The sequence below is a fragment of the Pteropus medius genome, unplaced genomic scaffold (assembly GCF_902729225.1).
Source record: "Pteropus medius unplaced genomic scaffold, Ma_sr-lr_union100, whole genome shotgun sequence".
NCBI classification, from domain to species: Eukaryota; Metazoa; Chordata; class Mammalia; order Chiroptera; family Pteropodidae; genus Pteropus; species Pteropus medius.
The window spans coordinates 286171-313608 of record NW_024346061.1 but is presented as its reverse complement, the minus strand read 5'-3'; the positions used below and the strand labels follow the sequence as shown (position 1 = coordinate 313608).

Here is a 27438-nt window from a genome sequence, read left to right as displayed (position 1 = left end):
ACATCTGTTACACCATTTACAAATTTTAGAGGGTGAAATTCTTATGTAATTGCTGGATTAACTTACCATTTCAGAAAAAAATCCACCCTTCTCAACTTCCCTTCTTTTCCAATAAAAACAGCTGGGCTTCCTTTACTGGATAAGAAATATCCCGGAAAGAAAAAGCCTAGGCCTTGGGAGTCAGAAGACTTCTGTTTAAAGCCTATCTCTGCTATATATTAACTGGGAGCAGTTAATATATAGGGCTTTTTAAATCACATGGAAGCTTGGTTTTCTCATTCTCAAATAACAATAATGAAGGCATTATAAAGACCAAATACTATACACATACTACTTAATACCGTTTTAATTTCAGTGTTGTCTGTTCATAAGAACACAGATGTTTCTTTTTCGGGAGAGGAACTGAGTTATTTATAATGTGCAACCAGCAGTTCACATCTCTTAAACCCACTTTCTGCCCCACTCCTCTTCTATTAGTTATGATGATAAAAGAAGCACATTCATCTTCATCTTAGAGCTTCAAAAAGGCCTATAAGTACTACTAATATTCGTTTGAATTAAGTTCTTCTTTCTTTATCTCTCTATAGTCTTTCTCCCATGATCCAATTCACCTTCATAAAAGAGCTCTCACCCATTGTGTGTCACCAGGCACTGCCGCAGTCCCAGCTTGCGGAAGATATCCACGACAATCTCCATGGGGGTAAGGTCAGTCACAGTGAAGGGGCTGAGATCCAAGATGTTCCGAAGCTTTAGGGTGGGTGGAGTGTATGGTGGCATTGGAGGAGAATGCTCAGTAAAATAAATGACGGATGTGCTCACGACTCCATCTTGTTTTTTTCGAGCATTTTCTATTTGAAAAGACAAAAAAATAAAAGTTGAAAATGGAAGTGCTATATCTACCCTTCTGGCCCCTAACTAGTCCCCTCTTCCCTCCATCTTCTCCCATTTCATAAATATTATTTCCATAGTGGATTCCATTATCCCCTTTCTGAAATCCTTACCTATTGAAATAATGAGATCTCTTCGGAGGACAAAACCCACAAGTCTTTGGGACTCCCGGGACACCACTACTGGGAAGCCACTATAAGTGGTTTCACTGATTACGGTCTCTACATCTTCTACAGTCATACTGTCCTGAGTAAGGACAGTCAACAAAGGATCATTTCTCCGGGGTTTCATCACATCCATTGCCAGGGTCTTATGAGCAAACTCTTCTTTGGCTTCAAGAAAGGGGTATCCATTGAGACGGATGTGGGCATCATAGATGCCCTCCCGCCCCAGAGCATCTGCCACCCACTTGCTAGTCATTGCTGCAGCCATCAGAGGTACAATGTATTCCAAGCCACCAGTTAGTTCAAACATTATGACAACAAGAGAAACAGTCATCCGAGTCACCCCACCTGCAAAGAAACAGACATAGGCTACTGAAAGCAGGAAAAGTAGAGGATTCATTACAATTATCAGCCTGTTACAGGTCCCATTCAGGAAAAACTTACTTACCAGAAACATTGCCAAAAGGAGGTCTCACCTATAAACTGCACAGACCTCAGCAATGAATTAAAGGAAGTTTATAATGGGCACAAATCAGATTTCTCAAAATTGCATCTACAAAAGTACAAGATGCTTTCTTGATTCTTCTTTTTGTTTAGTCTGTCATTTCCCCCCCTCAAATTATAAAAGTAATTGCAGAAGATAGCCACAATTTGTGTAACACTACAGAAACTAGATGTTCCCTGGGATATGCAGGCTCACTGTGGAAAATTCGGAGGAAAAAAGTATATAAGAGAAAGTCATAATCTATAAGCTCGCTATCTAGAAACAAGCAGAGTAAAAATTTTGAATGACTTTTTCAAGATGTTTACTATGCAAAAATATGTTTTTACATAGGTCAGCTCATATTATATGTTTAATTCCCCCACGTGCTCCCCTCACCAAACACTTTATGTTGGGAACGTTTTGTATATCATTACAAATTTATTTAACACTATTATATCTAACATCTTTAAATACAGTGTTAAATAAATAGTATAACATTATATGGATGTATCATAATTTATTTAACTAGTCCCTTACTGTACACATTTAGGTTGATTCAGACTTTTTGCTATTATAAATAATACCACGATGAACATTCTTGTGCAGATATCTTTGTCTAAATTCCTAATGATTTTCTCAGTATGACAGAATTTGAGAATAGAATTACTCTCAAAGGGACAGAATTTGAGAATAGAATTACTCTCAAAGGTAAAGAATGCTTTCTTAAAACACTTGAAAAAATGACAAACCCAACAGGAAACAGATGGTCACTTAAAAAGAAAACTTCAATTATGTTTAATATCACTCTTCTTTATTATGTCACCTGGGTAGCAACTTCTTTGAAATCAATGCATACACTACTCACCTAAGCAGGCTGCAGCCCCAACCATCGCATAAAGGCCAGGGGTGATGCAATCAGCTCCTTGGCTACACCAGCTATTGAAGATGGCCCAGTCATGGTGGTAATAAGCCAGCTGTTCCATTCCTACTCCTAAAAGTCGACCTGCTATAGCACCAACAGCCATGCTAGGGATAAAGAGGCCAGAAGGGATCTGCAAAGAGAAAGCAATAGATGGTTAGTGAGAAATGATGGGATTGCCTGGCATGTGGAAGGACTAGAGGATTGACCCTCTACAAAGCAAACAGGCCAATGACAATGTAACTATGCACTATGCTAGCAAGTGGCTGTAAAGATTTGTGTAACACTACAGAGACTAGAAGTTCTCTGGGATGTGCAGGCAAGTACAACTGCAAAGAAGCTTACCCTGATTCGGGGTCCATCAGGCTAGAGCCTGAACTCTCCAGACCAACACAGAACTGGAGGCAGAAATTAAGCCTTTCCCAAAGAAAAAGGAAAATAGATGGAGTTTCTCATATATGCAGGCATTTTCCCCAATTTTGAATTCTTATCAACAATAATTATTCTTTATTGACTATCTACTATGTTCTATGCTGGATACTCTAAGGCAAGATTTTAGGAAGTAGGTGCTTTTATTCCCAAATCACAAAGAAACTAAGGTTCAGAGAGGTTAAATAACTCACCCAAGGCCAAGATTTAGTACATACTGGTGCTGGGGTTTAAATGTAATGCTTGTAACCACTCTCATGTATTGAATCCTAACCCATTGCTCGCACAAAAAGGATGGCACATGAGGTTTCAGTTTATTTTGGAAATGAAGAAAGATTAAATGATTAAAGTTTTTAAATGAGGTAGTGACTGTGGTTGCATAACTATACAGAAAGGGAACCTTTATTTATCTCCCTGCTCTTTTTTGACTCCTAGGATACTATAGTGAATTCTCAATTTTCAGAACTAGAGAGGGAAATGACGACAAGGATAATGAAAACAACAGATTATTTGTAAATAGCTTGTGTTTGATTTTTGGAATACATTTGAATCTGGATGAGTCTGGTCTGAAAATTCACTTCAAATAAAAGAATAAGGCCACAGGTGAAAATGGACTCAATAAGCACTGCAAAACTTTCCAGGCTGTTGAGGGTAATAGATGATGTCATCTCAGAGATTATATTACTGCCTAAACTGAGTTGCTGTCTCTAGTTCCCTGGTTTCACTATCCATTTCCCCAGAGAATACAGGGAAATAACTTGGTAGTGGGGTGCTAAAAAAAAAGGCACAAATAAAAACCGACAAAGGAGGAGGAAAATACCTTAACAAAATTTCTTTTCTGGTTTCTTCTGAAACATAATGATAATGGGTACCGAAAGTAAAACATACTGGCCTAATGTCTGCTTTTGGCAGTTTAAATATTAATTTAGAATCATCTGTGAAGTTATTCATAACTGAACACCAATACTAACTGTAAAAACTACATTTAGCTATACATTGGGCTAAACCATGTGAAATTGCCATTTTAGTGGTCAAAACAATTAAATACTGGCAACCTCATTTGGTTCAACCTAATATTTTTGCTTTATTTGGTAAACTCTAAAGCTATCCTATAAAGACCAACATTGTGCTGATCAGATATATATATTTTTAATACGCAATGCACCGGAATAAATACCTCATCAGCCTTTTTGAGGGACAAAATGTTTTCCACAGAAAAGAAGACAACATTTCTACTTAAAACCTCAGCACTGAGGTTTGCATGTTCCCTAAAACTAAGCTTGGACAATTTTAGATAGAGTACAATTGTCTAAGAAGTTATGAGGGCATGTGGGATAAAACAGGCTTTGAGGGTTGAGGAATACCATTGGATGAAGTTAGAAGCACCACATGAGCTATGAGGATTGTATAATGTCTTGGCTTTGCCCTCCAAACCCACAGCCACACATACACCTACCAAGTACCAAAAGAATCTCCTTACCTTCATGCCAAAGGTAAATATAGTAATGACAATTTTCATTACAAGTGTCAAGGCCAGCTGCCACATGGCACTGTAGACTCCCACACCAGCCGGCCTGTCGGGCAGTTCATCCCCTTTGCTTGTGTTGAAACGGTTTTCATAATCACAGAGTTTGGAAGAGTCTAGAAGGCCACAGTCATTAAACAGCTCAGAAATGAGCTCACTTGTGCTCATTCGGGTGTATTCATTGGGGAAAGCCAGGATGGCAGTGATGGCTGTCACGATGAGTACTTCAATGACAGGATACTTGCCCAACTGGGTGGTCTTACGCTTCCGACACCAGGCAATGTTTGTGCGGATAAACAACGCTCCCCACAGGCCACCAAATATGCCCAGCAGAATGAATGGCACAAGCTCAAAGAGATGCCATGGAGTGTGAAACTCAACGTAAAATAGAACCAGGCGGCTGTTCCCAAAAGGATTGATGGAACGTAGAGTAAATGCTGCCACCAAGGCAGCAAAGAATGAACGCCACAAAGTTTTGAGGGGAAAATAGTAGCTGACCTACAAGAGAGAAGGTGAGATGAAAATTCAGTCAATACACAGAAACTGTTTCAGGTGAAAAGTTCGTACTGCAGGAATTAAGAGTTGAGGATGAAAACTGCCCAGAGATCTCTTGTTACGTGGTAAAGCACTGAGTTGCACAGAGTACTTTGATAAATACTGGCTAGGATTCCCGACACAAAAATCATGCGCATGGTACAGTTGAAAGTAGTTACCTCTTCTAGGCTGAATAATACTCCGCCAATAGGTGCCCCAAAGGCGACGGATACACCAGCTGCTGCTGCAGCCGACAAGACCTACAACCCAAAACTCAAAATTAGTCATAGAATAATGCTACTTTCCCATCTTCAATCACAGTTTTAAAAAGAATGTTAGTGATTACCAAAACATTAAAAAAAACTTTACGTGTTCCATATCCAGTTTATAAAAAATGAAGTTCAATTTATATTTACTTTGAGAGCAAACATTGTATGCTGGATTTTGAACACATGGTTCACATGCCTGAACAAGAAGAGGGTTTGCTTTTGTAATTAACTTAAGTATGTGATTTATTCCAAATTATGCCCCCCTCCCCAAAACTCCCAACTCAGTAACTTAAATTTGAGTTCGTAGATGTATTCACCACCTAAATGTACTTACAGTGATGTGTTTACATAGTATTTTCTTTGTAAAGGAATGCTTTTTAAATGAGATTTTCAAGGAAGGCTTTAATGATACAAAACTGAAGTCACAATTGGCTCACAGCTATTTAGGAGCTACAAATATTCATACAATAGATATACAAGGTTTCCTATACTATGTGCCCTACCCCATGCCTAGTGACCTATAGAAACAGAATTAAGTAGGCAACTAGAAGCAAAATTGGAAATAGATTTTAAAGGGAAGAGAGACCTAAGTATATTTAGGTGAGGCAAGGTAAAAGGCTAGGAGAGTAGGGAAGAACATAACAAACACATCAGAATTAATAGAAAGATAAAGTCCTTTCATTGGATTCTGATTGCTGTGGAGTGACATATGATTTGGGACAGTAAAGAAGTATTTCAAAGAGAAAGTTGAATAAAATTAAGAATTTTTTAAGAATAAAATGGCTCTTGGCAAAATAGGCAGACCGGTTTCTCTGGGAGTATAGGATGGCCCAGGAAAATGAAGGGGAGGAAAGAATAACATCTCTGGTACTAGCTGGGAGGACTTCAAAATTTATGGCTTTATTGGCTTTCATCTGAGAAGATGAGGATAGTTGACACAGAACTTAACAGGGGGGATTTCAATGACTCTGTTTATGATGAATTATGTGGGAAAATAAAGAATCAAAGTGGCTAGTTTGCTTTAATTTTATGTTGTAGAGTGGAGTCTGTCTATGCTCTTCCTTCTCAAATTCCTATTTTACTCTCAATCATCTGCCCACTTTGACAAGGCCCTGGGACACAAAAGGGTTGCTGCCAATCAAGCGGAAAATATAAGCGGAAAGTCTAAAGCAATAGGAAGTAAACTAAAGATTCAAGTATTCATGAATCTAGTTAGAGAAATATCTGACATTTGTACAAAGAAACAGCCAAGATCAAACTCCCCTCTCATTTTATAAGAACTTATCTGAACAAAAACGCCAATTTTATGGAATTAAAGTAACCAGCAGTCTATAGTTTCAGTCGCCTCTACCCATGCAAAACCAGCGACAATTAGCACTTAACACTCTTGACAGTTAAAATGTTTTTTTTTCAATTCTTTAGCTTCTGTTGTACATTATTCCCATAAACAACCTCACCAATTTAATACAGCCTTTATGTTCCTCTACCATTTGACAGCTAGCTAAACAGTCTACTCAGATCTCCCATCTCTCGTTTCCCCTCTCCCTTTTCCCCTCTCCCTGCTCTCCCTCCCTCCCTCCCTCCCTCCTCCAAGCCTTCCTCTTTGGCCAGGAACTTTCCCCCTTGAACTATCAAAATGTATTTCATATTTGAAATTTTAACATCTCTGAGTTTCCTTCTGGGGTCTTATGGTTAATTTGGGGAGGGGCTTTATTTTCAAAATAAATCACTAGGTTCCAATTTTGTGAAAATCCTTTCTAGTGAAATGACCTTATTCTTTACCTATTCCATATGAGATTTCTTTGTAATTCAAGGAAAATAGAGCAAGAACCAATTTTTTTTAAATCCTTAATTACAGCAGGATGGAAGTAGCCAATGACTTTGAACATACTTTTAAAAATGTTCTCTCCTCAAAATGATACACATTAACAACAGCATAAACATGAAAATGACTACAGATATGCTGCAGTGGGACTAATTTAGCAGGGTTAAGGCAGAGAGAGATTCAATACAGAGAGAAATTAATTCAGGGTGGCATCAGGTAGAAATAAAACATGAAAAAGCTGGCATCTGAAAGACATGCTGAATGTGTATTCTTTCACAAGAATAAACAATTTCTTTTTAAAAATCTTCTATGTTTTTCTAAATTATTTTGTGATAGAAATGGCACACACTTGTATAGAATTATATATAATAAAAAGTTTAAGTCCTTCCTTTCCTTTCACTACCACCATACTTTCCCATTCACCAGACGTAGACATTTTTAATGGTTTGGGGTCAAACCACTTTCCAGACATTTTCTTTCTAGGTGCACATACATACATCATTAAAAAAACATTAATTGAATCATACCATACACATTATTGTGAAATTGGTTTTCTAAACCTAACAGTGTTTTCTAGTCAACCTTCCATGTCAATATACAAAGGGCTATCTTGGTCTTTTTAACAGTTGCACAGTATTCTACAATATGGACAGAATATTATTTATTCAATCAGTCCTCTATTGATGCACATTGTGAGTGTTTCAGTTTTTTACTATGTCGACAAATGCTGTACTGACTATCCCCATACACCTTTGGGCACACACATGCTAGGATGTCTGTAGGATAAATTCCTAGAAGTGGTAGAATCCTCAAGTTCTCATTCTTAAGATTATACCATTTAAGCTCTCATTTAAAAAAAAAAAAGACAGAGAGAGACTGTTAAGGCCATTTGTTATTACCTCTCTGCGCTTGGCTTCATTCTTCCTGTATTTGTTGAAGCAATGGCACAGGATGTTCCCACAGCAGCAAGCCACATGTACTAGAGGGCCCTCTTTGCCCAGACTCAAGCCAGATGACACTGCCAGCACCAATGTAATGGTTTTGATAATTAGGGTCCACTTACCCAAATAGCCCCTAATAATGAAACCACTCAAGATAGTTTTTATCTGCAGGTCAAACACAGAGAGATTGAATATAGACCAAGCAAGTAAACCAGGCTAAGAAGCAATAATTTGAACCTCATTATAGAAACTATACCTTTGAACAAGTGACACATAAATGCTTGACCTACAGTGATCCCAGTTTGGAAGGGAGCCAAGGAGCCCAAAAAAGTGAAAAATATTCTTTAAGTTTTCTTTTTTTGGCCATGTGATAACTGGGCAAGGGAGCATTTTAAATATGAGAGTATATGTATATGGAGAATGAGTGGTGGAAAGGGAAGGTATTATTCTTACAAATTGGTACTGCCTTGATTCTCTGCCAGAAAAATTTGTAAGTAGGACTTGGTCAGGAAACGGAGAGGGGCAAGATCATCTGCATAACCTTAAATCTCAGTGGTTTCAGACACCGTCAAGCAATCAAAACCAAAAATAGTTAGAAACAGGATTTTAATCACCCTTTTTCTAGCCCAAATCAGATTGTAGGAAATATAGCAAAATAGTTTTATTTCTTCTGCTCTAACAAAGTTGACAATACCATGACATTTTCAGGCCAGAATCTTGTGATCTATCCTGGGAGGTTTGGGGGGATCTGGCTTACCAGGAACCCCAAAGAGGCTAGGAATCAACTCCCTTTAACGTCCAGGCACCCCGACTGGGAGGAGACTTAGGGAAGATCTAAAAAAGACCTAGATTGCCTCAGGATCTCATCCCGTTTAACATTCATATTGTAATGTGTGCTGGAATACATGTTAAAGGGTTCTAACCAAAAAGGATTTATTGTTAACATTTATAAGCCACTTTAGAGACTCACCTCAGGGATTCCAGAGCCACAGGCGTAAGGTGCGAACACTCTGACAAGAGATACAGCAAGGAAGGCAAACAGGAGAGCCCAGAGGACGTACATGAAATAATTGACTATGTAGGCAAAGGCTCCCTGGAACAGGAGAAAAAGAAAGAAGCTTGTTTTAGCTCAGACAGCCTCAGTGAGGCATGCACCTCTTCTGAGTAATAAGTTTTCAGGAGAGGCAATCAAAAAGCAAGACCAATATTAAATCACTTAAGGTGTTCCTTCCCTGATTGTCAGCAAAGCAACTACTGAAACACTGTCAGCTCACTTGCTACTGAATATGCTACACCCAAAGGAAAGTGATAATGGCTTCTAAGGATGGACAAGAACAAGAGCAAACAAAATCCCAAAGCAAATTCACTTTCTATATGAGTGCTTTAATAGATTTTATAGTCAAATATACAGTTGACCCTTGAACAACACAAAGGTTAGCCCTAGTGTAGTCAAAAATCCCCATATAACTTTTGACTCCTCAAAAACTTAACTACGATTGGCCCTTTGCATCCACTGATTCCACCAACCATAGATCAAAACAGTATCTTTGATCTGTGGTTGAGAAACTGCAGATGATAATATGAAAATATCATTTTCAATCTGCGGCTGGTTGAATATGCAGATGACTGAATCCACGGGTGGTTGAATCTACAGAAACAAATACAAAGAGCTGATTATATTTTTTGAAAAAAAATCCACATATAAGTGGACATGCACAGTTCAAACCCGTGTTGTTCAAGGGTCAATTGTATATGATAGATATTATATGAATTTTATTAAGAGTCTTAACAGCCCTTTTATTGGACTAGCTGAACCGTGGCTACATATTTGAAGTGACTGGATCTAAAGTTCCATTAAATTCACCTTAGGCTACCTACCGTGGTGTCAAATTCTCATAAGAGGTTATAGTGTCTAAAATTCCTGGATGTTTTTCCTAAAATACACAATTATGTTCTGCAGAGAACAACCACACCTTTGAGGAAATTTTGTTACCACAGATTCAGCAACAGGCTTATGCAGTAGAAAATTTCAGGCTCTGATCATAAAATGAAACCAGTGAAATGCCAGATATCCCAAAGAATAAAATGGTAATACCATTTTTAAAATGGAGAGAATATATTTTTGAGACTAACCCCCTATGATAACAAAGTCTGCTAGAAAAGAAATCTAATTTTAACCACTAACAAGGATTTACCAACATTAAAGGGCTTGCAAACAGTTATGTCTTATAAAAAAGCTATTTTGAACACTAGGAGATTATGGTTGCTGATAGAAATATTAGAAGTTAAAAATCACTCAAATTACATGAAATGCAAAATTCAACGAACTTTTGACTTTTTAAAATATAAAATACTATTACAATAATTTGCTGATCTACACAAAGAGAACCAAAATGTTCAAGTTATTCCTTAATTACAATTTCGATACAGGTTTTTCATTATCTTAGTCTCTTGGAGGGACAGATAATTGCTGTCTCCTTGCCTTTGGAATATAGCTAGGGAAGAAGAAGACTCCAGAAGTAGGAAACAAAGAGGGAAAGGGAGTAAAAGAGAAAGTAGTGGAAACTGGCTAGTGGCAGACACCAGGAGGCCAAGTCCTTGGCAAGAGAACTCTTTTTAAAACCCAGAAGACTCTTTCCCCAGGTAAGGATTTCATTCATAAAAAGAAGAGCCAGGGAAATTTGTCACTTGAGCAAATCTCAAGTTTGAAAGTTAGGGTTGGAACACTTAGACACACACACACATAGCTATAAAAGGGTAGCACAGGAGAGCCTTGTGGTGATGCAACAATAATTCTATATCTTGATTGTGGTGGCGGTTACATAAATCTACACACGTGATAAAATTGCAGAGAACTACAAACACACACATCTATGCCTGTAAAACAGGTGAAAAGGTCTGTGGATTGTACAAATGTTAATTGCCTTGTTTTGCTAATGTACTATAGTTACACAAGATGTTACCATTGGGAGAGGCTGCATGAAGGATTGGAGGGACCTCCCTATACATTGTTTTGCAACTTCTTATGAATTTATAATTACTTCAAAAATAAAAGTCATAAAAAAAGCAAAGGAATCATACATGTACACACACACGCATACACACACATAGTCTCACCCTAAGTTCCAGGGCTTCTCAAATTTTTCTACCCAAGTACTCCTAATCTAGGAGAGTAAATAGAGACATTAGGGTAGGGGATAGGGTACCCATGAGCAGAGCTGAAATAGAGATTGTTTTATCTTAACAAACATGGAAATTTTGCATTTCTTTTTAAATGATTATTTACATTTAATTTCTGAAAAAAAAAATTCTTCCTCTAGCACACTGATCTTACCCCAGAGTTTGAGAAGAATATACATAAAAATTCTCACACATATAGGATATACTTAGCCCTGTTATTGAACTTTCCCCAAACCAAAAGATGTATAGTCATATATGTATATACACACTGTTATCTCTGACTTTATTATTTTCCTACCTTTATTTTCCCTGGAATAATTCTCATTGTGTGTGCCATTTCAAATTGTTTGTGGACCAAAGTAGGTGTAAAAATAAATTTTAAAAGTACAAACATATATCCTAGTCTTGTCCCCCTCAACTCACCAACATAGTAGATGAGTTGTGAGCTGAGATGGTATCTGTTTTAGTTGGTGGAAGTCAGAGTGGAATTGGGAATTGAGAGTTGGTTAGTTTTGTTTTAGTTTGTGTGTTTTTTGCTTTAGGAAAGATCTAACGTACAACCAAGTGGTAATAGAAAGGTAAGGAACTGAAAAACAACGTTACCTCTGCATCTAGAAACATAGGCTAGAAGACAAGGACAAATGAAAATATTGATTAAATCTCAAAATGAGACTGGCGCAATTTTATTCCTGGGTTTCTGTTGTTTTGATATGGAATGTACCATAACGTTTTACTGTTCTAACATAATGCTCCAGGAAAAGTTACTTTTAGAATCTATACAATAAATATGTTTTTAATCCAGTTCATCCTTTGTTAGAAGTTGTAGCTTACTTGTTGGATGGCTCTAATATTTCTACTGAAATTATTAGAGAAAGATAGATTCGGTCACATGGTGTACTACCAACTAAGAAGTAACGCCAGGTTTGTTTAAAATAAACAAAAATTTTAAGTCATTGTGTAAACATCGAATGACTCTACATGCCAGAAGAGATGGAAATAGGGCTGCGCTTAAACCTCAGAGAAAGGCAGCTGGCACTGGTTCCTCTTTTCATGAAAAGGAAAATAGGGAGAGATTCCACACTTGTCATGAGTACAGTATCAAAATGAAGTAAATGTAAGAATAAAAGTCAATGGTTCTGAAATGGTTCACGACATGTTACCTCATCTGTGTTGATGAGAAGCTGGGACCAGCTATTCCACTCTGGGCATTTGTCTTTGTTTTCAAAGGTGACATGCTCGGAGTTCCAGCAACAATGTTCATGGTTAAACCACAATCCCCTTGTGCATATACCTTCTTTTAAGTCAGTCATCCAATGAGCAGAGATGTCTATCAAGCCAGCTAGGGAACCTTATTTGTGAGGAGGGAAGGAAAGACCAAAATTGTCAGAGGAAACGTAGGGTAAAGAATCAATATAATAGATGGGCATCTAATTTCCCATTCCATCTGCAACCTCTTTCTGATTGTCTGATTTTCACCGATTATCTCTAATAGATTTCACCTATTATTAAATGCCTGTCCAAGAGGAAAAAAAAACAAAATGAAACTGTCCACATTAAACACCGTGTCTGTAGAATTTCCATATAAGGGAAACTTAAGGGAGAGAAAAGTGGTTGGGTGGGAGCAAGGGGTAAATATATTTGACTGTCAGCTGATTTACACAGCAAAGATTCTGCTTTGACTTAGAGTTGATGAATATTGATCCATAAAGATAGTCAAGTTTATTAAAGATTATTTTATTCTCACTAGAAGATTGAGAAAATTAACATTGCCCATATTGAAGAATATTATATGATATTTTATTTGAGATGGCTTGGGGAGGGGAGCTGATGAAGACTATGAGAAGGGCTCAGTCCTGATCATGATTTCGTTCCATGAAGCTGTAGACATGTTGAAGCCTCCTGAGCTTAGGACATGAACATTTTGAAGTTTTCTTAGTGATAAGGTGCAAACAATATCACACACATAACATTCATCAAAGAAATTATGAGAAAATGAATAGTGAATGGGGACTTAGGCACTATGGCTAATAGACTGATAGAGTTAAGATAATTATAGTACTTTTAATTCTGGCTCTCTCATCATTTCTGTCAGCCATATGAAGAAATTCCTGCATGAAGAAATTAAATGATCTAGAATAGCGCTTTAGGGAAATAGGAAAGACATCATAAAATTCACAGCCCCCATCTACAGCCATGCCACCTTGAACAAGCCCGATCTCGTCTGATCTCAGAAGCTAAGCAGGGTCGGACCTGGTTAGTATTTGGATGGGAGACCAACTAAGAAGACCAGGTGCTGTAGGCGTAAAAAATAAAATAAAAAATAAGGGATTGTAAGCTGACAAGGTCCTTGCAATCTGTGAGGTCAACCAAGGGTTGCCTCGCCTAAAAAAAAAAAAATTCACAGCCCCCAAATTCCCAGGCTGATCCTGCATTCAGACACACTGCTTGTATTGTTGCTCTCCAATGCTAAAAAACAAAATACCCTGTGTGTATTAGGGAAAGAAAAATATTCACTGACCACCTAGTGACAAGAAATAAGTTAAAAAGTTGAGGATATTACGTTTATATTCCAACAGGCTAGAGACTATGTCATGTGTATGTTTTGGTAGGTGCTAAAAGCGTTAACGCAGGTTATTTACATACTTGAATAACCTAGTCAAATCTAACACAGTTTGACACATACTCTTGGCCACTCCAGTCCCCATATTCTCTTCCTTCTAACTCTTATTGCACTTATTACCTGGATTCGGAAAATTAACATGATGTTATGGAGTTTGGCTTGTTCTCTAGTTGTTTTACACAAGCATATTTTATCACACCTAACACTGGTACCCTCGGTTTTATTCCCTTATACTATTTCTCCTTCTTTTCTCAATTGGCTCCTTCTTCCCTGGTTACAAATTTCATCAAGTTTCCCTTATCCTAAAGAATTTCCTTTGTCCTTGTTACCATTTCAAGTTTCTGTCTCTTCTCTACTTCCAATGACCACCAAATATCTCCAAAACTTCCACACTGCTTATCTCCCCTTGACTCTGGCCCCTAATATTTACCTGAGATGGCTTTTCAAGGTTATTGGTATCCTCCTAATGGCTAAACTATCTAGCCTTTTCTTAGCCTTCTTTCTTCTCTTCAGCATCTCTGCAGTATTTGGGACCACGGACCACCCAGTCTATTATTAGCCAGCTCTAACCTGGTCAGATCATGTTCTCTCTCCTGTGTGAGCAAGCAGGAGCAACAATATCACCCTAGACCACAGGTTGGCAAACTATGGCCTCTATGTTTGTAAATAAAGTTTTTTTTCTTGGAAACAGCCCTGCTCATTTGTTTACCTATTGTCTAGGGCTGCTTTCCTGCTTTCCAGACACCATTTGGCCTACAAATCTTAAAATATTTACAAAAAAAGTTTGCTGACCCCTGTCCTAGATCATCTTTGAAAAGCCAGCTATGGATGAGGCATTCCTCATTTGCAGCAATCTTATACTCCCATGACTTATGAATTATCTCTAGTTAACAGCAGCAGCACCGATAGCAAATGGACACTGTGCTGAGAAGTATGTGTGCTATATCTCATTTAATCCTCACAGCGAACGTGTGACATAGGTATTCATTATCCCCATTTTACAAATCAGTAAACTAAAGCTTCAAAGGATTCAGAAACTTGCCAAAAGTCACAAAACTAGCAAGTGGTGGGGCTGAAATTCAAATCCAGGCAGCCATAAACTAGAGCCTGTGATGTTAACTGCCATTTCATCCTATGCACCTCGGGGTTTCCAACATAACTTCTATTTTATCTCAATATTCCAGATCTTTCTAGGCCCATCTTTTAATGTGATAAGGATACAACTCTAAGCATCTCTGTCATATATTCTTGGCTTCCTATTTCCTCCATGGTAGGAGAAACCTGCTTGGGGAGTTGTTTTAAAGCTATATTTGCATAGCAAGTATACTATTCCTAGTTAGATTGTATACTATTTGGAGTGGCTTGGGAAGTTGATGGAGATGACAGGAAACGGTAGTACCATCCCACTTCTCAGCCACCATGAAAGAATGAAATGGTAAGCTCCTTGAGGGTATGAGCCATATATTACATGCTTTTCTTTACCCCAAAATGAGAGAGTAGATATTTAAGAAATATCTATAAAAACCTCTCAGGAAGTCCTTTTCTACATCTTCTCTCCGAAACCCCATGCAGCATGTGTTTTTAAAAAGCTGATTAATTCCAATAGAAGGGTTCTTCCTCAAGACAAATACCAAAAGGCAGTACTAATAGTACCTTAAAATGAATATATCATTTTATAACATACAAATGCATTTAAATGCATTTCCTCATTTAATCTCATTTACTTAAGGAATGAGACACAGGTATTAGTACCCTTTTTCAGATGGTGACATGGAGCTTCCAAAAGGTCCACCAGCAATTCATTTCCCGTAGGAAAATCATAAAGCATGGCACTCAACTCAAGTCATGACATAGGGAAGGAGCATACACAATTTTGGGAGATTTGTTTAGAAAACTAGCAGAGTTTACCATACCTGATAAAAGCCCAATAAGTAGCATCAACAACCAGCCAGAAAAAGCATCACTCACACTGTGAATTAAGGCCCATGTTGACTCTTTGCTTTTATTGGTAATCTAAGAAGAAATGAGAAAACATTGGTAAACTCTACACACACCCTTGCTCTTTCACCTCAAAATGCACAAGAGAGTAAAGAAACACAAAGACAAATTTATTCACTGGGAATAGAGACCAATTTGAAGTTACTCATCAGTAATCTTGGGCTGAACCAATCTCACCAAGAATTTTGAGGTTTATTGAACCTTGAGTACTAAACCCCACCTTCAACTACAATCCCTACAAGTATCTTATTCAGGTCTTCTCCATTTAGTGGCTTATTTCTTATAGCATCAATTCGTTTTGCTTATTGGAGTGGTCTCTTTCTGCTCTGGACATCAGATATTCCAAGAATGGTCCCTTGACTCACAGTAAATAGTTTGATTATTTTTCAAAGAATAAACAAGTATAAGCTTATTTGAGTGGTGAAAGTACAATTTGAGGTTTACTATCCAGAGTTGTGCTTCAGGTAAGGCAAATTTCAAGACTTGATCTCATAAACCCCTAACTGTACATTGATCACAGATACTAAATGATATCGGGAATGCATCTCTTTACTTTCAAAAACATACTGGGAATATTTGAGGCTATCAAGAGGTGCAGAAAGTTTTACCTTTTAGGTCCTAACCTTGTCAATTTAACCCTTTTCAGTGCGTACTTCCCCCTTTTCTGTGCCTCTATCTCTGATTTTTGAAACTGTAAAGTAGCTACCTCATGATCATCTACAGCAACATCATAAATAGTTATAATAATTATAAAATTTTTAAAGTAGTTAAAAATTTCACTTCAATCTATAACTTTAAGTTTCCAGTTCAGTGCGGAAAGTAAATGAGGTGACATTTTTTTCCTGTGACAGTGTTTCCATTCTGATGATGAACAGTTAATGCTAAAATAAGAGTCCCCCTTGAACATTTAACAAACACATTTTAATTGTTTTTGCTATATTATTAATTTGTCTCAGATGCAACCATTTTAATATAATGGGAAATATGTCCTATCACAGGTGATTTTCACAATGTAAATAACACTGAATATACAACTGATGATAAACTGAACTCTGAATTTCAGAGAGCAGAAATTCTAAAGCCATACAATTCCAAATTTTAAAGTCTGATGAATTGGTAGGATAGACAGAAAGAATATGTATGTGTTCCTAAATGTCAGAAACCTTATGAAAACAGAGAATATTTTATAGAGATAATCTTTTTCATAAGGATAAGAAAATTCAGTGGGGTTATCACAAGTCCAAGGATTACAAAGGAATTTCTCAAAACCTATACCTAGGACAACCTGACTCAGGGGTTCAGGTGGTCATGAGAAAACCAGTCAGGACCTGGGAAAGGCTTAAGAATGAAAAGTGATTTGTTCAGGAGATTCACTTGGCTCTAAGAGGAGGAAATCATGAACTCAGGAGAGAATGGGATCAACTTAAAAATCAAATTTTAAATTTGGAGTCAAAGCAGAAATATTAAGAAAGAAAAAATAATAATACCTACTTTTGGTTGAAGAAATGTCTCCCCAGAGGATTACCTACTGAATCAGAGCCACTGGGGATGGAGCCCTATCTTTTTAATAAGTTCTCCATGTGCTCCTGACACCAACTAGAAATTATAATTCCCTCATTTAAATAATACACAGCAACAAGTTCAAGGCAAATGACCTTGGTAGAATGCTCTGAGAAGTTTTCAAAGTACTTTAAAAAAAGAAAAGTGGGGAAATTCTCGTTATATTCAAAAGAAGTTGTATCGCAGCCATAAGTGTCATCTATTACATATCATATTAAATCAATATCCTTAATTTGAATTTGATTGGTCTTGTGGTTTTGTTTGAGTCGAACATACAAATTTATTTTGATTTTGTACAGGAGCTATAATCACATAAACTTTGTCCTGTATGCTTTAGTAAATACAGGGCTCTGAGAATTTTTTCTTTTATTCTTTTGAAAGGAGTCCATTTTCTTTTCTCTGTTCTAAAAATCCAGCTTCAAGAGAAAACCATAAAAGAGAGATAAAATGGGGAAAGAGGATCTTTGAAATTTATTTCAGCTCTTCTCATCAAGCTTGTTTTCACCTATCTGCATAGGCATTTATACCCATTTTAGGACTCGAAGGATCCTTTTCAACCACTTTCTGTAGGAAGATAAACTATCATTAAATACAAATTCTTTTCAAAATTAGATACAAGATGCCTTAAAAGTAAAAATAAATTATAAAACAAAACTCTACATTGTCAATAGAAACCAGATTTGGTCACATCCAGAGCTGAAGGAAAGAATACACATAAAGAATATATCTTCAACTTCTTCCCCTGTTGTTTCCTAACACTTACTCATATACCATCTTTTGTCTTACCTCTCGATGCCTATCCCGATCTCGAGATTTCTCTCTCACCCAATCAATGGTATTGAAATCATCATAGGTCCCCACACCAGGGATTGGCTCCTCCAAGAAGTCCATCATTCTATTTGAAGAACCTATTCCTCCACCATTGTATGACTTGTCCTCTGTTTTAAACAGCAAACAGACATTAGTACTTCAGACACTAGACATTTTTAATAACTCCTTTCTCCACACCAAAGATGAGTCCTTAAACTACCAGATGACTACAGTTAGGGTGTGCTGACAAAGCAATAAAATCAATCACTTAGTGAGACTATCCATCACATTGAGAGGTTTCTGTGGTCTAGGCACAAAATGAGTGTCTTAAGGCAGTGTGAATGGAAGGGGTCAGATGAGAGTGACAATACAAAGGGAGAACTGACAGGACTTGAAGTGCAGTGGGAAAGGATTTACAAAGCAAAAGATAGGAGCTTGGAGCAGCTTAGTTATTTCATTTTATGTTATGGAAAGGAGACAAAAGGGTCAAAGGCCTTTGCAGACATATCACAGCAGAAAGCGTTTTATATTTATGAGGCAGTCATTCAATCCTAGGAAGTGGCTTTTGCCTGAATGGAGACTCCAAAGCAAGCATGTAGGCCTTTTCGAGAGTTAAGCTGGCTGGAATGTACATATCTCCCTTCAATAGATAGAAAACTTTGATACCTGATGTAATGGGCTTGTAGAAACTTTTACTGAGTACGTCAGAACAGTCTAAGATTTACAAGTAGAAATTTAAAGAACAGTACAGGTCTCCATGATGATATCCCTTTTTGATCCTTCAACTGTAAGAAACATATCTATTTGCCCAACTATCACAGTCCTTTATCTGCTTCACTTTTAGCACTTCTATTACAAATACTTATGCAAATGCTTTATCTTCCTTTCTAGACTAGAAGTTCTTTGAGGGCAGCCCTAGATCTGTTTCATCATTGCCTTCTCCATCCAACATTGAACCAAGCATTGGACCACGACTCAATAAATATCAGCTGAATCAAAGTTTCTTTGAACAGTAGTGACAAGGGAGTATTCAAATTCAGAAGTTGTACTCATACAAGGTTACTTAGTACTGCTAAACAAACTTGTTCAAAATATTTCCACAGTCCTCTGGTGGAACAACACTTTGCTATTAAACACAAAATGTAAAACAGCATTCAGGTATTTATGCAAATGCACACTGAGGAAAAATGCAGAGTAATGCTATCATTGAACTCAAACAGCCAGAGCTCACATTTGCAGCATCAACCTTGGCAGGGACAAAGCTTTCCCCAGACTGCTTGGTGATGAATCCCACTGCAGAGAAGGCCAAGGTGGGACTGAGCTCATCTCCTCTCCCCCTATCTGCATCCCCATCTTCACTTTAAATTTCTAACATACAACTTCAGCACTCTCACAGGGTCAGTTTGAATTAATATCCAAGATGTACTTGGTTTACAAATTTGAGTCTTCCAAATACCTAATTCAGCATACCTTTCACAAGCTAACACACACATTTGAAGGAAAATGCTCTGCAGAATCCAAATTATATTGAGGGTAGGGCTGGGGGTAGGGTTGGAGTGGAGGAGGTGAACAAGTTAATCTTAAAACCCCTAACCAAAGTCCTTTCTCTATCTTCCAGCCTACCTGGCTGTAAAATGGTTGGCTGCTGAATCACCAGCCCAGTATTTACTATCATGTTAGTGGCATACTGATAAAGATCAGTGTTAGTGTGCTGTTTGAGAGCTTGGAGGGAAACAGCCAGCTAGGAAATGAGGGCAGAAAGAAAATAAAGTATGTGAGGAAGAAAAAAAAAAAGCTGTTTCAATTCTAAAGACAAATGCTGACGTGAACACAAGGTGCCAAACAATCAGAAATTTACTTTTAAGAGCAGGTTAATACTTCAACTGAATTTGCTCTAGTTTAAGAGTGCTCCTTTCAGAAGAAATTTTAAAAGGATTTTTGTGAAACTGACCAATAGCTATCTAATGTTACACTATATATCAAATGAAGCCCACCCAGCTTAAAGGATATTAAGACAAAATGAAGATCTGCAACAGCTTCTTAACAGAAAAGAAAGAATCCTCTTACATCACTAGGTAACATGAGCACTGCATCATCCTTCTTTGTAGTCTCCTGTTATAAACGCAAATTGTCGGGCAGCTCTAAAAGAGCAGGCAGTGATTAGAATCTGACAACAGACTGCTTGTGATTCTCCAGATTCCCTTCTCCCTTGGGTCACGTTTTGGTCCCTCTCCAGGCTCAAGTATGCTTACCTTCAATCACAGCTTTCTTTTTTTCTGCCTCAAGGAAGAAATAACCTTAGCAGCCCACATTTAGTCATCTAGGTTGAGGAGCTTTTACAGAAGGAGCCCCGGAATGAACTGCTTTAGAAGGGCACTTGCTGTGTTCTCTGCCTTTCACAGGAACAAATGCCACCTAAAGAACCACCAGTGTTCCCCAGCGGTCAGAGTATGATGTCACTGTTGGAACCACGTGACCAGACCCTTGGACTAGCCTTGGAGAAAGGAAGATTTTTAAGGGAACACAAAAGCCTTAAAGATGTAGTCTCATCTAAATAAATGCCATCAAACTGAGGGCAGTCAGGTCAGTTCAGAAAACTGGGGTCCATTTCCATCTGACTTATTTCACTTAGCGTAATATCCTTAAGGAAGGACAAAAATAATATGCTATCACTCATATGTGGAATATAAAATAAAACAAAACAAACAAACAAATAAAATAAATTATAGGTACAGAGAACAGACTGGTGGCTACCAGAGCGGGAGTGGGAGAGGGAGAGGGAGAGGGAGAAATAGGTAAAGGGGGGGTCAAATGTATAGTGAAAAATGGAAACTAGATTTTGGGTGGTGAACACACAATAGGATATACAAGTATCAAATTATAATGCTGTACATCTGAAACTTGTATGTTATAAGCAAATGTTATTACAATAAATTTTTTTTTAAACAGACTGGGGTTTAGAGAAGTTTTAGTCTTCAGATCTCATTTAGCAGAAAATCCAAAAAGGAAGAAATCTCTAAAAGCATTTAGAGCTACATGGATCCTAAGTAAAAAAGGGAGAGAGGCAAATATAGAAAAGGTTTTTTAAAACATGCACTGGATAGAAATAACAAGGATAAAATCTCACAGACATAACATAGACATAATAGAGCACATAACATGATGCTATTCATACGAGTTCAAAACCAGGCAAACCTAAATTATAGTTTTTGTATAGGATACAAACACAAGCAACTACATTACAAAGACAAGCAAGAAAATGACAAAAGTAAAGACAGTGTCTACCCAAAGGAAAAGAAGGGGTCGTCATCTGGATGGAGCACATGGTGAGGGTGGGGCTTCTGGAATATTGGTAATTTTTCTTGATCTGAGCATTGATTACCTGAGTGTTGACATTATAATTATTCTTTAAACTGTACACATACGTTTTATGTCTTTCTATGTAAACATCATAATTAGAGAAAAACATGAAAAACTGAATTGCACATGAAGTGATTACACAAGGTCAGTTCTTTAAAAGCACATAGAAACTTTGAAAACCCAGAATACAGTCAAGAAAATTAGTTGTTTCTTAGTGTTAATGCTCTAGCCAGAAAGCAACATCAGATTTAATCTCATTAATCCAAATAGGGTAAAAGTAGTTATTTCAGCCATGAAAATAAAAATAAATTCACTGCTACATTTGCATTGTTTTAAAGGCTTTTTCTTCCCAGGTCCTATTCTGAAGGCTATTTTTAAGCAGGTCTTAATTAATTGTGCAATAAGGCCAGTATAGTGAAGAAGAATCAAACTGCCATCTCCCAACTTCCTAAGAGACTCTACAGGACAGCCACTGTTTAACATTAATCTACTCAGTGTGCTCCAATAATCAGACCTAAATGGGGGGCTCTGAAATGTTGGGGTACTCCTATCAATTCTTAAGGCCCAATGCATCCTGATGCTAATACAACAAAACCTTAAAAATGTGAAGAGCTTCAGGAAACCTGTATGCTTTCAGTTCGGTCCATCATTATTATAACATCTCAGTTTCTTGATGAACTTAATCTAGCATTACTGAGAAGAATTAAAGTTGCAACTGATAGTATTGTGGCAATGAACTACAAAGCTTAAACTGCAAAAGCTATTTGTAGCCCAAGTGTAACTGTCTTATACATTTACACTTTTAGAAAAGGATATTATCTTAAAGAGGATGACATGTCCAACTACATAATCTTCCTTCAAAGTCATTCTTTATTAATTAGGATTCTACCTATAGGACCACTACAGAATTCATTTACATTATTTAATAAGACTTATGTTACCTTACTAGGTTATTTTACATTTAAAGATGCTAATTGGGTTTTTTTGGTAACCCAAAAAATGTATAGTTGACGAACATACAGTGACTGGATTGGAAAACTAGTACCATGTTAATAACTTTTGATTAAAGTTCTTGTGTTTTTCAAATGCTACATCAGTGTTTCTAGAGGAAGGAATTTTATTCCATGTAAATTTACTTCTTTTGAAAACTAGAGGGATGGTAGCTATGACACAGTCCTCATATTAAAATGGGATTTAATTACAATTCAGATTAAGTAACGAAGCACTGGTATTCAAAGTCTAACATGTTACAATTTACTTTTTAAATGTATTTTTATATTTTAATTACAGTTTGCATATACTGTGTTTCAGGTGTACAACATAGTTATTAGACATTTATATAACTTATGAAATGATCACCCCAGTTAATCTAGTACCCATCTGACACCATACAAAATTATTGCAATATTATTGACTATATTCCTTATGCTATACTTTATATTCCCAAAACTATTCTGTAACTACCAATTTGTACTTCTTAATCCCTTCCCCTTTTCACCCACCCCAATCCCCCTCCCATCTGACAACCCTCAAAATGATCTCTATATCTATGAGTTTGTTTTTGTTATGTTTATTTTGTTCTTTGGATTCCACAAGTAAGTGAAATCATATGCCATTTGTCTTTGTCTGACTTACTACATTCAGCACACTACCCTCTAGGTCCATCCATCTTGTTGCAGATAGCAATATTTCATTCTTTTTTATGGCTGAGTAATATTCCATTATATATATGTACCACTTCTTCTGTATCCATTCATCCATTGATGGACACCCAGGTAGCCTCCATATTTTGACTATTGTAAATAATGCTGCCATGAACATATGGATGCACATGTCCCTTCGAAATAGTGTTTTGGGTTTCTTTGGATAAATATCAAGAAGTGTGATTGCTAGGACCTTCTTTGGCTCCTGTTATAGCCTTTGTTTTAAAGTCTTTTTTGCCTGGTATAAGTATTGCTACCTCAGATTTTTTGTTTGTTTCCATTTTCATTAAATATCTTTTCCCATCCCTTTATTTTTAGTCTGTGTGTCTATCTGAAGTGAGTCTCTTGTAGGTAGCATATATGAGGGTCTTGTTTTCTTATCCATTCAGCCACCCTTATCTTTTGATTGGAGCATTTAATCGATTTACATTTAAAGTAATTGTTGATATATAGTTATTGCCATTTTATTATTCATATTTTTATTTTTTGTTTGTTCGTTTTTCCTTCTTCTTCTTAAAAAAGTCCCTCCAACATTTCCTGTATACTGGCTTGGTGGTGATAAATTCCTTTAGCTTTTTCTCATCTGGGAAGATCTTTATCTGTCCTTCAATTCTAAATGATAGCATTGCTGGGTAGAGTAATCTTGGTTGTAGGTCCTTGCTTTTCATCACCTGAAATATTTCATGCCAATCCCTTCTGGCCTGCAGTTTCTGTTGAGAAATCAGCTGACAGTCTTATGGGAGCTCCATTGTAGATAACTAGTTGTTTTTCTCTTGATGCTTTTAAGATTCTCTCTTTGTATTTAACCTTTGGCATTTTAATTATGATGTGTCTTGGTGTGGGCCTCTTTGGGTTAATCTTATTTGGAACACTCTGTGCTTCCTGGGTTTGTTTGTCTATTTCCTTCACCGAGTTAGGGAAGTTTTCAGTCATTATTTTTCTCAAATAGATTTTTAATCCTTTGCTCTCTTTTTCTTCCGGTAACCCTATAATGTGAATGTTGGTATGCTGGATCTTATCCCAGAGGCCGCTTAAATTATTCTCATTTTTTTGCATTCTTCGTTCTTGCTGCTGTTCTGATTGAATGTTTTCTGCTACCTTCTCTTCTAAGTCACTGATTCAATCCTCTGCTTCATCTAATTTACTATTGGGTCCTCCTAAGGTATTCTTCATTTCATTTATTGTATTTTTCATTTCTGATTTTTTACGTTTTCTATATCTATATTTTCTACCTCTTTGTTCAAGTTCTCACTCAGTTCATCTACTCTTCCCTTAAGTTCACTGAGTATCTTTACAATCAGTGTTTTGAACTCTGTATCTGGTAGATTGCTTGTCTCCATTTTATTTGGTCTTTTTTTCTGGAGCCTTTGTTCTGTTCTTTCATTTGGTACATGTTTCTTTGTCTTGCCATTTTGGATGCCTCCCTGTGTTTGTTTCTATGTGTTAGGTAGGGCTGTTATTTCTTTCTGTCTTAGTAGAGCGGCCTTATGTAGTAGGTATCCTGTGGGGCCCAGTGGCACAGTCTCTCTAGTTGCCTGGCCTGAGTGCTTGAGGTGTGTTCCTTGTATGGGTTGTGTGTGCCTGTTGTAGTTGAGCCTTGGTTGCTCTCTGCACGTCAGTGTGAGAGATTCACCCTTGGGCTGATTGGTTCTGAGAACTGGCCAGTGACTACAGTAAAGGAGCTATTATACAGAAGCTGACGCTATAGAGCACAATTCACTTTAGCAGGGCTCCAGTGCCTGCCCTGTCTGCCCTCTGGGTGTGTCATCCTCAGACGTGGCCCTGGGTGGTGCTCTGGCTCAGACTGAAGCTGGCTACTGGGCTTGCAGGCCAGGGCCTTGTGGGAGGGGCCCTGCTGCAGCCCAAGTCCAGCTGCAGCCTATGCCCTGCCTAAGGCCACCTGGCATGAGCTACTCAAGCAATCCGCAAAAGGTCGCCACGCACTCTGGGCTTTGAGGTACATTGAGAGGCCAAGCCGCAAATCGAGACCGTCTGCTGCTAGTGCCAGGCTTGGGGCTGCTCAGAAAGACATATGGGGCACACAGAAGCCAGATACTGCTTGTTTAAGTGTTGTGAACCTTTGTGAAATTCTAGGAAAGTCTGCAGGATAAGCCAAGATAGGCTATTTGTATGGACAATCTACTGGCAGTGGCTTGGGTGGGCCTGCAAGTTGAGTGAGTCACCAGGCAGAGTGGCCACTGTTAGCCAGGTTGTTGGAGACTCAGATATGGTAGCCTGGGTCTGCATGCTGGGTGGGGAAGGACTCAACAAAGAAATAATGCCCTCTGCCAGCACTTCTGACTGAAAAAAAGCTGAGCACTTGTCCTGAAGCCAGACAATTCAATACCTCCCCATATGTCCTTGGTGCTTTTTGAGCTGCTGCCAAAGCACTGGAGCTCAGAGCAAGTGAATCCATCAGAGAGTAAGTCCATGCCTGGATCCCTTAAGAGGAATGTCTGTGACTCCAGCTGCCCTCCATTCTCAGCCAGAAATTGTGGGTACTTCTCTTCTCAGCACTGAAACCCTGGTTTAGGAAGCCCAGTGTGGGGCTGGGACCTCACACTCCTCTGCAGGGGGACCTCCACAGCCAAGATATCTCTCTTGATTCTCAACTAGCACACACAGGTGTGAGACCAGCCCGTTCTGTGTCTTCACCCCTCCTACCAATCTTGAGGTGGCCTCTGTGTGTCCCCAGTTGTAGAATTTTTATTCAGCTAGACTTTAGGTGACTCCCAAGGATAGCTGTGCTGTACTTTAGTTGTAATTTTGATATGGTTGTGAGAAGAGGCAAGCACAACGTTTTCCTACTCTGCCATCTTGACCAGAAGCTCCGTATTTCTTTTGCTCTTTTCTACTCCTCTATTCCCTTCTCTGCTACATTTGTAATCTCTAGTTTATGTTCATTACACAGACTGCCAGGTTTAGGGCAATTTATATCATTGTGAAAATAAGACACAAAGAAATGCTTACCAATTTTTAATGCATCCTATGATAGAAACACAGTAATACAGTCAATATTTGGAGATAAGCAGAGTTACCTTTCTGGAACACAGATCTGATCAGATCATTTTCTTATTTCTAAAATGTGAGTGGCTTCTGCAGCCATCTCTTAAAGCTTTCAGCATACAAAGACCATGTAATGAGCATTTGGTATAAGTGCGGACCAGGAATTTTAAAATATTCATCATAATTTTTAGAATAATAAATATAAAATATTTTAATGTATAATAATAAGGATGACAATGATATTACTACTATTTTAGGTTTCATAAATGAGAAGAATTAAATTGCTTGCACTCTTTCACAGAGATATCTATAATATCTGGCCTGATGATAAATAGCTTAAGCTGTGGGTCATATTCCACATCCAATTGGTTTCTTTTCTTACCATTTTCTTAGTAGAAAGAAAGGATAAATTCATAAGACTTAGTTATCAAGAATGGTAGCAGAGATTATCTGCCCATTTGGGACCAACTACTGAGGTATAAAGAAAGTAATAAAATGCAAAATGCTTTTCAAAAAACAGTGTGTTAAGAGGTAAGTTTCTGGTGTGTAAATACTGTGCCAAGGAAGGTAGAGTAAAATTAAACAACAATCCTAAATGTCAAATTTGTGTACTTAGATAAGTCTAAATTTTTGTCTCTATACAAAAGAAAAGTAAAAATTTGTAACGCAAGTTTTGAAGGCATAGTGTGCCCTAAGTTATATATAAAATAATTTAATGCTCTAACAGGAAAATGATTCAAGTTAAAGTACAATTAGATCTTAACTTGACTAATAGAAGAAAAGCCCCCAAAGGCTAATTTGCATTACTTGGGAGTGGGGCTGGAGGTGGAGGTGAATAGAAAACTAGTCAGGAAAAAGTCAATATTGAAACAGCTTTCCTAGTAGGCTACTCTTAGGTCTAAAAACGTAACAATAGATCTTTAGAAATACATTGCTTGAATGAGGAGGCATATAAATGAATGCATTTAGCTCATTTTCCTTTATGGAAACCACTTTCTAATTTTTTTTTCTAAAAATCACATGATGCCTAAAACTAGAAAATACCTTACAAGAAAAGAAATTGTTACATGAGAATGTTTATTTCAATCCCTAACTGATATGCCATTAGAAATTTACTGGGGGCGGGGGGAGGGCTGAACAGTAACTGATTAAATGAACTAGTTAAACACTAACAAAAACACAAGGGGAAAAGAGGATTAAAAAAACCTTGTGCACCACGCAGG

General features: G+C 37.6%; 1 protein-coding gene and 1 pseudogene across 4 annotated transcripts in view; one reads left to right on the top strand and one right to left on the bottom strand.

Moving 5' to 3' along the window:
- The window catches only part of CLCN5 (chloride voltage-gated channel 5), a 161855-nt gene that overhangs the window by 7141 nt on the left and 127276 nt on the right, over window positions 1-27438 (bottom strand). For 3 of the 4 annotated variants that reach the window (XM_039874866.1, XM_039874864.1, XM_039874865.1), the window contains 10 exons: window positions 18123-18274; window positions 15692-15791; window positions 12319-12506; window positions 8949-9071; window positions 7937-8143; window positions 5123-5203; window positions 4365-4907; window positions 2402-2588; window positions 1002-1400; window positions 632-848 (listed from right to left, as the gene is read on the bottom strand). In XM_039874866.1, the coding sequence (XP_039730800.1) occupies window positions 632-848; window positions 1002-1400; window positions 2402-2588; window positions 4365-4907; window positions 5123-5203; window positions 7937-8143; window positions 8949-9071; window positions 12319-12506; window positions 15692-15791; window positions 18123-18274 (2197 nt within the window). Of the gene's footprint in view, window positions 1-631; window positions 849-1001; window positions 1401-2401; window positions 2589-4364; window positions 4908-5122; window positions 5204-7936; window positions 8144-8948; window positions 9072-12318; window positions 12507-15691; window positions 15792-18122; window positions 18275-20398; window positions 20592-27438 lie in introns of those variants that run through there. The other variant, XM_039874867.1, reaches the window with a different exon arrangement.
- On the top strand, window positions 13342-13460 carry LOC120612450 (uncharacterized; annotated as a pseudogene).